This window comes from Brassica napus, chromosome C6 (genome assembly GCF_020379485.1).
Source record: "Brassica napus cultivar Da-Ae chromosome C6, Da-Ae, whole genome shotgun sequence".
Classification (NCBI taxonomy): Eukaryota; Viridiplantae; Streptophyta; class Magnoliopsida; order Brassicales; family Brassicaceae; genus Brassica; species Brassica napus.
The window spans coordinates 47,611,387-47,624,193 of record NC_063449.1 but is presented as its reverse complement, the minus strand read 5'-3'; the positions used below and the strand labels follow the sequence as shown (position 1 = coordinate 47,624,193).

At 37.7% G+C, this 12,807-nt stretch overlaps 3 protein-coding genes, 1 non-coding gene and 3 pseudogenes across 5 annotated transcripts; 1 reads left to right on the top strand and 6 right to left on the bottom strand.

The window, feature by feature from the left end:
- Positions 1–53: 53 nt before the first annotated feature.
- Positions 54–126, bottom strand: TRNAR-CCG. Its single transcript has one exon. It is a non-coding gene; the product is annotated as a tRNA-Arg (tRNA).
- Positions 127–2,357, bottom strand: LOC111213465 (annotated as a pseudogene).
- A 1,022-nt stretch (positions 2,358–3,379) lies between these two features.
- LOC111213463 lies at positions 3,380–4,188 on the bottom strand (annotated as a pseudogene).
- Positions 4,188–7,238, bottom strand: LOC125589196 (annotated as a pseudogene).
- A 116-nt stretch (positions 7,239–7,354) lies between these two features.
- Positions 7,355–8,822, bottom strand: LOC111213468 (transcription termination factor MTERF6, chloroplastic/mitochondrial-like). The gene has a single exon (XM_022715229.2). The coding sequence runs from the start codon at positions 8,564–8,566 to the stop codon at positions 7,445–7,447; it is 1,122 nt and encodes a 373-aa protein (XP_022570950.1). The 5' UTR covers positions 8,567–8,822; the 3' UTR covers positions 7,355–7,444.
- A 105-nt stretch (positions 8,823–8,927) lies between these two features.
- LOC111213467 (proteasome subunit alpha type-2-A-like) lies at positions 8,928–10,719 on the top strand. Of its 2 annotated transcripts, none has more exons than XM_022715228.2 (8): positions 8,928–9,040; positions 9,311–9,380; positions 9,459–9,535; positions 9,640–9,704; positions 9,854–9,900; positions 10,096–10,171; positions 10,267–10,334; positions 10,451–10,719. In XM_022715228.2, exons 2-8 carry the CDS (start codon positions 9,340–9,342, stop codon positions 10,458–10,460), a joined length of 384 nt encoding a protein of 127 aa, XP_022570949.2. In that variant the 5' UTR covers positions 8,928–9,040; positions 9,311–9,339; the 3' UTR covers positions 10,461–10,719. The 2 variants fall into 2 exon arrangements, with proteins under 2 accessions (XP_022570949.2, XP_048617565.1); XM_048761608.1 differs by having other exon boundaries at positions 8,949–9,040; positions 9,282–9,380.
- A 395-nt stretch (positions 10,720–11,114) lies between these two features.
- LOC111213469 (14.7 kDa ribonuclease H-like protein) lies at positions 11,115–11,546 on the bottom strand. The gene has a single exon (XM_022715230.1). The coding sequence runs from the start codon at positions 11,544–11,546 to the stop codon at positions 11,115–11,117; it is 432 nt and encodes a 143-aa protein (XP_022570951.1).
- Positions 11,547–12,807: the final 1,261 nt, after the last annotated feature.

The window sequence follows — 12,807 nt, the reverse complement described above, 5'->3', positions numbered from 1 at the left end:
CCTTTATATGCTTTTAATACGAACAGGGAAGGCGCAAAAGAAAGGCAAACATGCGACCACGGTGGGACTCGAACCCACAATCTCCCGCTCCGGAGGCGAGCGCCTTATCCATTAGGCCACGCGGTCATCTTGTTGTGTTCCTCTGTCTTACAATTATAGTAATATTAAGTTCATCTCTGTTTTAACCTTTTGCCATGTGACAGAGGAATAAAAAACAATTCATGTTCTAGAAACACAGTCCTCTTTCACTTTGAGGCAGATTCTAAGCAAAGCAATTTAATAATAATGATTTATTTCAAGTCAAAAACACCATGGTTCTCATTGTATGTGGCCCTTCTAATCTTGTTGCTAGCCTTTCCAAGGACTTTTCATGAAGAAGATTCAGCTCCTTCCATGGGCAAGTCTGGTTCTGTTGCCCATTCATTCCAGGAGCCATCATAGACTGGCACATCGGTTTTACCCAGTCGGTGAAGCCCCTAAGAGAGAAAGTGACCGAGTCAGACTCCTCTCCACCATTTTATATTATAAATTCTCAAATAAAGATGGTGAAAGAAGTAAGTTAATTACCATTGCCACCACAAGAGGCCATAATAGGCTTGTCCAGTGAGATTTCTACACCAAAAAAGCCTTAGGATGTTAAGACTTGGTTCATATGGTGAAACTCATTCTTCAAGTGGAGAGGAAACAGTTTACTACCTTCTTGTTCAAATCGTTTCTTCACTTCTTCTGCTGGTAAGAGCGTTTGAGAAGAATCAAGCAGCTGCAGTGCAGAAACAAAAAAATATTCACCACATTAACTCAGATGCAGCAGAAGAAGTGGAGGAAGGTGTGTTATAAAGAGCCCTTTAGAGATTACCTGAGGAAAGGGGACACATTTGCTTCCAGGGATATGACCGCTTCTTATTCCCTTACGCGGTTCTGGAGCAGTACCGTCAAACCTGTTACAACAAGCGTATCAAAGATGGAACTCTAGCGAGAGCATTTCATCAGTGCAAATCATAAGTACCTGGCTTTGGAACGTGCGTCTATGTGTTGATATGTCTGATCCTCCATGTTTTTCTTGACCTGTGTGTGAATTGACCAAAATAAAGTATACATATGTGAATTAAAGCAGAAATGATAATACTGAAAATTAAATCTTAATCTGATCCACAAAGACTTGAAGTTGGGTCATCATTAGGACTCTCTTATGAGGATTTGAATTTGTGGTTCAATAGACGGAATGATCTTTGAAAGAATTAAATCATAATAACATTAAAACCGTTCAGAAGATGCCAACCTGATCAAGTGACCACACTAGATGTTGCTGAAACTTGGTCTGAAAGGTTATTGGACTGACCTGCAGAACCAAAAGAGACAAAGCTGTTACATTGAAAAATCTTCACTCCTCATAAAACCATACTTCCTAGACTTACGGTTTGTCCTTGATAAATTTTCTCAATAGCCTCACTTGCGGCACTGGCTTTCAAAATAGCATCACCAGATGCACTAGATTCAACATCATAACCTGAGGCACGCCATCTCGGTAGACCTCCATCCAGCACCCAAACTTTGTTGTGTCCAAAAGCTCTGAACATCCTGTTTGGAGTAGAATAAAAGAGCACCCATCAAATTTTTATTTTTTTTTAAATACCTTAGGAAAAGACACTGAACAAACCAAGAGATTTAAAAAGGACAAAGGAGAGCAAATAACTCACCACCATACACGGGCTGCACTATAGATCCCCTTAGCATCATAAACAACCACTCCGTTTTTGTTCTCAATCCCAAGAGCAGAACAACCAGCAGCAAAAGCTTCCTCAGACGGCAACATATGTGGCAACTGCTACAGTATCATACAGTTACTTACATGGTCACCTTTATAGCAAACGCAGAAACTCACAAGTAAGAACTATAAGTAAAGGGGGAAGATAGTGATTCTTACACTAGTTGATCGATCTGATATTCCATCCAAATCAAAGAAGAGAGCACCAGGAACATGAGCAACCTGTGGGAGAGAACAAAGTCTATGAGGATCCAAGTAGTGTACTAACTTAACTATTCAAACAGATTTTGCTTCTTTACTATAACACAACTCTAATGCTCTCACCTGATACTCCTGGATCAAGTTCCTCTGCTCTTCTGGCATGTACCATGACGCATCCAAAACCTGAACCAGAACATAAACAAGGTAAATGTTAAGCATAGCTGACAAGAGTCTCGCAGGAAAAGAAGAGCAGTGACCTTCAAATCAGGCTCTCTAAGATTAGAATGGAGCCAGTCAACAGAGACAACAGGCTCATATTGGTTGGTACGGACGATGTAGAGTATCCAGCTTTCCCGCCAACTCCGCTAGAAGCCATAGCTCGACGAGCCCATGTAGAGGAAGCGCCTAACTGAGAGTAGAATGATCTCTTCTGCAATAAAGGGGAAGAAGACCAACCAAAATGGTCAAATGAAAACCCATTTGAGAAATGATTAAGATCAGAATTTCGATTACGACTTACACTCAGGAACGCGGCGAGGTTTAGTGTGGTTTCCGCAAGAAGAGACGGAGTGATCAAGCGGCGACTTGCAGCCAGAAAGGCTCTGGAGAAAAGGGTCGAAGCCATATTACCTCTACAATGCCAAAGTTCTCTCCTTTCAGCTTGATCCTCTCCAGGGAAGAAAGATAACGCCAAGAGATATTTACCAGCTTTTCATTAATGATCAATTGATCTCCTCTGCTACCTGCTACGACTAAGGCGTGTTTGGCCGTTACACAAACGTGATTCTTTGCGTGTGATACAGAGGAGCCCGGTTTAACTAATTGGTTAGGTGTTCGAATTATTTGACTGTGATGACCAAACCGATATTTCAAAAACATGATTGAAAATTAAACTGAATAATTATTTATGCTCCAATTCAATTCAACTGGATCAAAGCTGGTTTAATATATTTTTAATATATTAAATTTTAAATAATGTTAATAAAAATCAAAATGTAAAATATTATAAATTAAATTAGTTTTTGTTTATTCGTATGGTTGATTTATAGATTTTTGATAGTTTTTATCCAATTCAATAATTGGATTTCAAGCGATTCATAGTCAAACTAATTATTAGATTTAGTCTAGGTACGTTATCAGTTCATGATCGAATCTGGTTCAACCATCATGATTGGTTCGGTTTTAAAACATTGGCGCTAACCGAACTAAACTATTTTTTTTTTTAGCAACACCGAACTAAACTATAAAGAACATAATATTATGGTTTTGAAATCTGAAAAGCTCTTTATTTTAGCTACAATCTTGGCTTAGAGGAACACTATGGAGTAGCTCCTACAAAAAAAACTGAAAGGTCTTAACTCAGAAAGCTACACAATGTTTACATCTTTAAGCAAACGCATTCAGAAAAGAGACTTAAAAGGGGAACCCTTTTCGAACATACTTCTTAGCTTCTACACCCAACCGTTTCACGTTTTTATAGCTTTCTCATAAAACTCCATCAACTCCTCTCCAACATCTTCTTGATGACACATCACATAAACCTTCAAGAACCGTTTCTCGCTCATCCTCAGCGCTGTGGCAATACTCACATCTTCCACCAAAGGCTTCATCCCCATCTCAAAGACTCGCTTCACCAAATCCACACGAGGCCTTATCTGAGTCTCGAGGTTGGCCAGAAGCAAGAACGGGTGCTTAAGCACGGAACTAGCCGCAAGTTTCATCGTTGCTAGGACGAAAGTCATGTTTCTCTGAACTTTCTCAACTGACAAAGTGAGAAGGATTGGGCATTTCCCACAAAGACACCAAATCTCTTCTTCTGACAACCCGAACTTCTCCAGGTTCGCAACTTTCTCTTGGATCGTCTCCATAGCTGCAACGTATTTAAACATCTTGGAGTCTCTGGTGACCCCAGTTTTATGTATATACTCAAGCTTACCCTTGTTGAAGCTCGTTCTCGGAATCACAGTGGGACGAGACATCAACATTGCAACAAGATCCTCCTAGCTAAACCCCAACCCTTTGTAGAAATCTATAGCGGGTTTGATCTTGTCATCAAGTTCATACAACATGAGAGAATGGTTCCGAATAATGGCTCTCCGCAACACCTCTTTTGACCCCAAAACGTCGATGAAGTAGTTGATTCTTTCGTCAAGGACGAGGTGAATACGAGAGCTAAAGAACTTGGGACGGCAATTTATTTTTTTTTTTATTATAAAGTTAAAAAATCAAGATATAAAACAATTTGTAATTAAATATTAGTCAAACAAAAATATTTATATAAAGATATTTTATAAACTATTTCTAATATACGAGTGTTTTGAAACTTTTAACACAATAATAAGTGCATAGTTTGATTAACGTTTTTTTGACATATATAAATAATTTGATGTTTGATTTAACTATTTAAAATCATAAATAATAACTTAACTTGTGACTGAGTTCAAAACAAATTTTCTTGTTTTTATTTTAAACCAGTTTAAAACACTATAGCTTCAATTAGTGACCACTAGAATAATGAAAAAAATGAACAAAATAAAAAATAAAATTTCATTTGAGGAAACGAAAAAATAAAAAAAAATATGAATTTTTGTTCAATTTGTTCCTTATCAAAATTGCATAGAGAAATTATTTCTTATAAATTCATTCCTCCGTGGAGAATTTAGAAGAAAAAAAATGGAATATACCTTTCAATAATTTGACTAAAATTTTAACAATAACTGATATAAATTTGGAGGAATAAAGCACTCACCATAATTTTTTTTCTTCAGCATGTTCACCAATTAGAGTTTTATTATGCCAATTTTTGGATTAATAAGACATAAAATAATAAGTATTCGTAAGATGATTATGTCCGCATGTGCGGGCAAAACACCTAATCGAATGTTATAGTACAACTATTAAAGTAATTTCAAACCACATCCGAAAATAACCAAAAAGCGAAAGAGCACAGTGCACAATCTCACCAAACTAAAGACTAAAAAGAGTGGAAAAGGTCAGAGACTTACGTCTTTATTGACTTGATTAATGTTTGGTGGGTTTGGTGGTGTTGTTGGCTACGTTAACTACTTAATATCACCACCAAACCTTCATTACTTAATTAATTTATCTTTAACCATCCCAAATTATTCAAAGTAGTTGTTATACATTCGCTACTAGATACTCCCGAAATAATTAAAATATTTCGAATACTAAGTATTAGCGACAAATTGAAGTTAACTCCAAGTAATAATCCAAACAATTATTGCAAAATATTCACAACTAGATAGTGGATTATTATGAGTGTATTTAGAAGACTCAAAACCTAGGAGTGTAAAAAGGATGTTATCATTTTAAAATTCACATAAAAGTTGGATAATGGATACACACACCCAGTTAAATTTATAAATATGATTGATTGGTCAGTACGCTGCATGATTTAAGATAGACAATGAAAACACACACGAGCTTAAAGACCATGAAAACATAGGGGGATGTCAAAAACACAAGCATAAACTAATATAGTCTTAGAAATAAGTCTGACAAAAGAAGATCTGGATAAAAACAGTCTCGAGACAAAAGATGAAAGGGATTACATAGACGAAGGCATAAAACAAAAGCAAAGAGTTTCCACCTCCCCCTCCACATCTCAAACTTGGTCAGATTAACATCCTGCAAAATTGTGAAATCAAACATTCTGAAAAGGTGTACTAGTTGTATTATGCAAGCAGAAAACTTGTAATAAAAACTTACATTTGTCTCTGAGTTGGTTGACTTGGACTAAGGTTGGACGAAAAGAGGAAGAGCAAACAAGTGGGGGAAGAAGAGCTTGACAGTGCTTTCCGGAATAGGGGGAAAGGTGTTGGAGTTTGAGAGCCTGTCCGAGATTAACAGATTGGATGTAGCCGGCTTGTCCAAACACAAAAGCGGTGTGTTGACTCGGATCAGGAGGAGCCGAGATGGATATATATGAGTCTCGTTCAAACACCACAGCAACTTTGTTTTCCTCATCAACAAAGAAGCTCCCACCAAAATATGTGCTAAGCTGAAAATGTAAAGAAGTGAATATAGGGCCCCCCCGTTTCCACTAGCAAAAACTTTGTCCAGGACACATGGTCGGGTTCAACCAGAGTAAGGGTGAGCCAAATCTCAAAAAAGCTTGATTCATCACCTCTAAGGAAGCTTGAGAGGGTGACACAGTCTTCATTGAAAGAGTGAAAAGGAAGAGGGAGGCGTGGTCCAAATGGTAAAGTCAAAAGAGAGTAAGAAATCTTCAACCCCGTCAACTGGGATCGATCCGTCAGCGTCAGGCTCTATATCATCAACTCTGTCATGAGCAAAAAAGTAGGTGTTACCGTTGACAGACGCCCCTCGCTGATGCACATCTATCTTCGAGGACTCTCCATGATGAATCAGAGCTGCTCATTTCATAGATTTCGCACCTGAAAACGCCTTTTACTGGTCCAGCGACACAGTTGTCATCCACCAACCTCAGGATTTTGTGGTCGCGCTTCTTATTCTTATCCTCCGAGTATCCGATGGCGTAAATGTCGCTTGCCTTGAAGCTTTTCTCCTCTCGGTCCGATCCACCTTGATTGACACAGGTAAGGGTTCCACACCAGCAGCTTCGAGAGGTCATTAGCCACGCATAACACCAACCCATCGCAGTGATATACTGCGGATATCTCCAACTGATTAAGCAGATCTACCTGCTGTACCGATACATCTCCTTGATGGTACCTCAGAGAGTAGACCTTGTTATTCATCTTCACGAACCCCAGAAGAAACTCATCTGTGCTGCTTTTTTACCCAAAACCACCCAGCTTTTCGTTATAGCCTCCCATGTTTTGCAAGTAGATCGAACCGCCTTCAGAGATGTTATCGGAACCCTCTTGAATATCTCCACAACCAATTTCTCCCCAAGATCGCACATCCTCGGCATCATCCTTCTTCCAACTCTTTGGCCGCAATTTAAAAAAATATTAGGGTTTTCCTCTCTCTCTCTACGCGCGTGTTGTGTGTCGTGTATTTATATTACTATCATAGCTTGCTACGCACGGAGCAATTATATTATATATTTTTATTATTTTATCATAAATTTAAATTTAAATAATTCGTAATGGTCAAACCAATGGACCAGAACCAAGAAGCTACAGTAGCGATCAAACAAACATCAAGATCAGAATTTTGATTACGACTTACAGTCAGAAAGGCTCTGGAGAAAAGGGTCGAAGCCATATCACTTATAGAGTGCCAAAGCTTTCTCCTTTCAGATTGATTCTCTCTCTCCAGGTAAGAAGAAGTTTAATTAGAGCTTTGCAATCGTTTTGTTAGTGTGTTTGGCCGTTACGCGTTTTCACTGTGTACAGAGTAGCCCGGTTTAACTAATTGAACCGGAACCAAAAAGTGAACTAAACCACGAAGAACACTATGAATATAATGGTTTGAAATCCAAAAAAAACTCATAAAGCCACACATTGTTACAAACTCAGAAAAAGAGATTCAAAAGGGGAATCCTTTACGAACATACTTCTTAGATTCAACACCCAAACGTTTCACGCTTTTAGCTTTCTCATAAAACTCCATCATCTCCTCTACAACGTCTTCTTGATGACACATCACATAAACCTTCAAGAACCGTTTCTCGCTCATCCTCAGCGCCGTGGCAATGCTCACATCTTCCACCAAAGGCTTCATCCCCATTTCAAAGACTCTCTTCACCAAATCCACACGAGGCCTAATCTGAGTCTCGAGGTTGGCCAGAAGCAAGAAAGGGTGCTTAAGCACGGAACTAGCCGCAAGCTTCATCGTTGCCACGACGAAAGTCATGTTTCTCTGAACCTTCTCAACTGACAAAGTGAGAAGGATCGGGCATTTCCCACACAGACCCCAAATCTCTTCTTCTGATAGCCCAAACTTCTCCAGGTTCGCAACCTTCTCTTGGATTGTCTCCATCCTAGTAACCCCTATGATAGCTGCAACGTATTTAAACATCTTGGAGTCTCTGGTGACCCCGGTCTTCTGGATGTACTCGAGCTTTCCCTTGTTGAAGCTCGTTCTCGGAATCACCGTGGGGCGAGACATCAACATTGCAACAAGATCCTCCTGGCTAAACCCCAACCCTTTGTAGAACTCTATAGCGGGTTTGATCTTTTCATCGAGGTCATACAACATGAGAGAAGGGTTCCTAATAATGGCTTTCCGCAACACCTCTTTTGACCCAAGAACATCGATGAAGTAGTTGATTCTTTCGTCGAGGACGAGGTGAATACGAGAGCTGAAGAACTTGGGACGGCAAGTGACGATCTTGACAAGGTCGGACGATGTGATCCCCAGTGGAGTAAGAAGGCTGAGTTTGAACTCTAGCTGAGAGACATTGGCTCTCTGCAAAGCCGGTCTGCTAGTGAAAAGCTTCGAGATTTCATCGTCGTTACAGCCCCATTTTCTTAGAACTTCCAAAGGACTCAGTTTAACACCATCAACGCGTTGTTTTACTTCATTGACGCATAACGTCGAACACCTCGTGGTGATGGTGGCAGATAAGTGATTTCTTCTTACTAAACTTGAACTAGTGGAGAGTAATCTGATAAAAGCTAATGGATTTATCTTCCCTGTTGAATGCATTTCAATAAAAGAGCAAACTTTCACCAATAATCAAACAACACAGGCAGTGACATTTAACAAGCGTAATCAGATGCTTCAAGAACTCTGAGAAAACAGTTTCACACCAACGATGAAGAGAAGGAGGAGGAGGAAGCGATGGAGAGTGATCATGTGATGATGATGCGCACCACAGCGAGTTTTCGGACCAGGTCTTGCGACGATTGTGTTTGTGTCCGAGCGAGTCTGAGGCGAGAGTTATTGTGGTCCGAAACATAAGTTGATGTAAACTATTGGAGCATTCTGTAATTTTTAATAAGTGTCACTTACTGAAACGACGTCGTTTATAAATAATGGACTATTCTGTAAATTTTTAAACAAGTGCCAACTTAGTAACGACGTCGTTTAACATTCTCAGTGCAAACTCTTTCTACAAGAAATCAAAAGCTACTTCCTTCGTCTCTCTCCCTTCGTCGTTGCTCGATCCGTACATCGGAGGTAAGCTATCATATATTTTTCGATGGAAAGTTCATTCCTTTGTTGTCTGTTGAACCCAAATTGCGAATTGTAATCTGTTCTTCTGGGTTATAATAAAGTTGTTAACTTGATCGTTGAGCTTGATTTGATTCCTTTCCGACTCTAAATCCGGATTTGTTATCGTCTATAGTAATTGGGTTTTAAGTTTTAGCAGATTCAGCAACTTCTACGGTTCCAAAGTTTTAATTTTTGTTTTTTCCAGAAAATTTTGTTATAAATGCAATGTTGCAGGTTTTTTTGAGGTAAGCTTAAAGGTGCAAATGGGAGACAGTCAGTACTCGTTTTCTCTCACTACGTTCAGGTATGAAATGAATCTCTTTTCTTGCATTTAGATTGGTTTCTTTGGAGATTAATTTTGGGTTGTGGTTTGTGGAAACAGCCCATCAGGGAAGCTGGTTCAGATAGAACATGCTCTAACAGCTGTTGGATCAGGCCAAACATCTCTCGGAATCAAAGGTTTGTTGTCAGTGACCTGTTGAAAATTATAAACAAGAGATTCGTAAGGAAGAATTTTATTTTGTAGTTATGACTGTGTTTTTCTTTCTTTCTTTAATGCATAGCTTCAAACGGAGTTGTCATTGCAACAGAAAAGAAGCTTCCCTCTATTCTAGTTGATGAAGCGTCTGTAAGTCTTGATCCATCTCTTTCTTGTGTTCATCATGTTACTTGCAGTTTTGTCAAAAAAAATTATAGCAATTAGCTCGTTTTCCTTGTACCAATACTTGTGGAACTTTCATTAGGTTGTAATAATTGTGAAGCTAATGTCTGTTTCAGGTTCAGAAGATTCAGAACTTGACTCCCAATATTGGAGTTGTTTACAGGTTCTTCTCCTCCTCAGCTATCTGTAGATCTTGTTTGATAACAGATATGGTTTTTATTTGACCAAAAAAAAAACAGATATGGTTTTTATAGCTTAAAGATTTTGATTTAATGCTTAGTATCTCTCATAAGTTGCCTTTTCTTTAGTTCTTGTTCTCATCATTTTAATGCTAACTTTGGTATTTGCTTCTGTGAAGTGGTATGGGTCCTGATTTCCGAGTTCTTGTACGAAAGAGTAGGAAGCAGGCTGAGCAGTATCTCCGCTTGTACAAAGTAATCTTAAGACCTCTATTTTTAACTACTTTTCTTGGAGTATGGTAATGCATATATGATGAATTATCAACTTCTAAAGGGGTTTATTGTTGCAGGAACCTATCCCTGTGACGCAACTTGTAAGGGAAACTGCTACTGTGATGCAAGAGTTCACTCAATCAGGGTAATTAATACAATTCAAAAATCTATATGGTTACTTCCTCTATTACTATGATCAACAGTGTTAAGAAGAGTTTCTTAAGAATCTTGCTTCTGTTTTTTACTTTCTAACTCCGGCAGAAATCGATGATTACTTGGCTGAAGTCGAGTAAAACTTTCACCTTGGCCGTGCAACAAAACCAGGATTTGAATCCCATTACTATCTTTTGTTTCATTCTTGCTGGTTGCACAAATTTGTTGGTTGGCTTATTCCTTCGGTAACTCTTTTAGAACTTGTTAAAGACTCAATTTAGAATCTGTTTTTCATTTGTTTAGATATGTTCAAAATATCTCTTCATGTGAAATTTCAGAACTGAGAAAAGTAAACTAAAATTATTTAACCTGAGCCATTTTTGGTTTACATAAGATTTTTTTTTTTAATAGATTTTATTAGAACTTGTAGCATCAACCATTACATAGTTGGCAGTTTATACAAAGACTGAAACAATTTCAAACAAACAAGCAACTAAAGATTCTAAGTTGGCTGTGGGTTCAATCCAGCTCCAGTTCTCTCTTCAGATAACCAAACAACAATACCGCCAAAGATAGATGAAACCGGGAAAGAACAAAAGGACCTAGCGAGCCAAGATGCTAATAATTAAGACACAAGAGGCAATGACTCCTCTATTAGTAGAAGCTTAGCCAGTATTTGAGCTTCTTCTTCTTCCAATAGCTTGACTCTTTCAATATTAGTGTTAAGAACACTTCTTTTTTTGTAACAACTGCCATTCATTCATTAAAAAACTTAGTTTGCTGGGGGCATTAAATCTGCCACAACCACCTCTTGTTTATACAACAATAATACATTCTTTGCAAGCATATCAGCCTCACTGTTCCTCTTTCTCGGAATCCACTCAAAAGCAACACGATCAAAGGCGCTAGCGAGTATATGGATGTCTTCAACTATTCCGTACATCTCCAAAGTCGGGGACTTCTTGTTTATGGATTTGATTAGTTGCGTTGAATCAGATTCAAACTGCACTTCCTTGATATCTTGGTGCCGACAAGTCGCCACCGCTTCTTTAAGAGCAAGTCCTTCCTCAACAAGGACAGAGGAGATAACACTAACGCCTCTCTTTTGTAGAGTCCTCTGTTCTCGGTTTATCACAAGCCACCCTAGACCTGCATTCTTTGTTGTCGTAGACCAAGCCGCATCCGATCTGGCGATAGTGTCCATTTCAAGGGAAGGAGGTTGTGAGACCCGTCGGGAATGCTTACTTTCCTTTTCGTGCGCTAGAGACCATTCTCTTGCTGCACCAATGGCTTGCGATAATGTATCTAGAGCGTTTAAAACAACACTTAAATACTTAGACTTCAGTATATAGAGCGTTTAAATATACTTCCTAAATCGGTGGAATAACCACTACAAAATCGTTATTTTCTTGAAAAACGGAAACAACAAAGGCTCAAAACCTCTTTCAACATCATCATATGTTAGTGCATGATGCAACTATGTATTAAAACAATATTGTCATATTTTTTGAAATTTTCTCAAAATCTAAGTGTCCCTACAAAAATATTAAATTTTGGTAAATGCTTTATATACTGAACCCTATAATCTTTAGTGTTGTTTTAAAATTTCTAACCACATTCTACATTTGTATTAATGTATGGTAAACTCTCTTTCACGGTATATGAGCATCGTTCAATTTTTTTTATAAGTTAATTTAATAAACTTCATATACTACCTAAATTAGTGGACTAAACATTATAAAATCGATATTATCTAGAGAAATGGAGACAACAAAGGTTTCAAACCTCTTTGACCATCATCATATATTAGTACATGAGGAAACTATGCATTAAAGCAATATTGTTATATTTTTTGAATTTTTTTTCAAAATCTATGTGTTAACCCCTACGAAAATATTGAGTTTTACGTTAAACACTCTATATACTGAAACTTATACTTTTTATTGTTGCTCTAATTTTTCTAACGACATTCTAAATTTGTATTAATGTATGTTAAGCTCGCTTTTATGGTATATGGGAATCGTTCTAATTTTTATCAATTAATTAGTAAAACTTCATAATACTATCTAAATCAGTGGAATAACCACTACAAAATCGCTATTTTCTTGGAAAACGGACACAACAAAGGCTCTAAACTTCTTTCAACATCATCATATATTAGTGTAGCATGAAACTATGCATTAAAACAATATTTTCATATTTTTGACATTTTCTCAAAATCTATGTGTTTAACCTCTACAAAAATATTGAATTTTGGTAAATGCTTTATATATTGAACCATATAATCTTTAGTGTTGTTTTAAAATTTCTAACCACATTCTACATTTGTATTAATGTATGGTAAACTATATTTCATGGTCTATGAGCATCGTTCAATTTTTTTATAAGTTACTTTAGTAAAACTTCATATACTCCCTAAATTAGTGGACTAAACATTATAAAATCGTTATTATCTAGAGAAATGG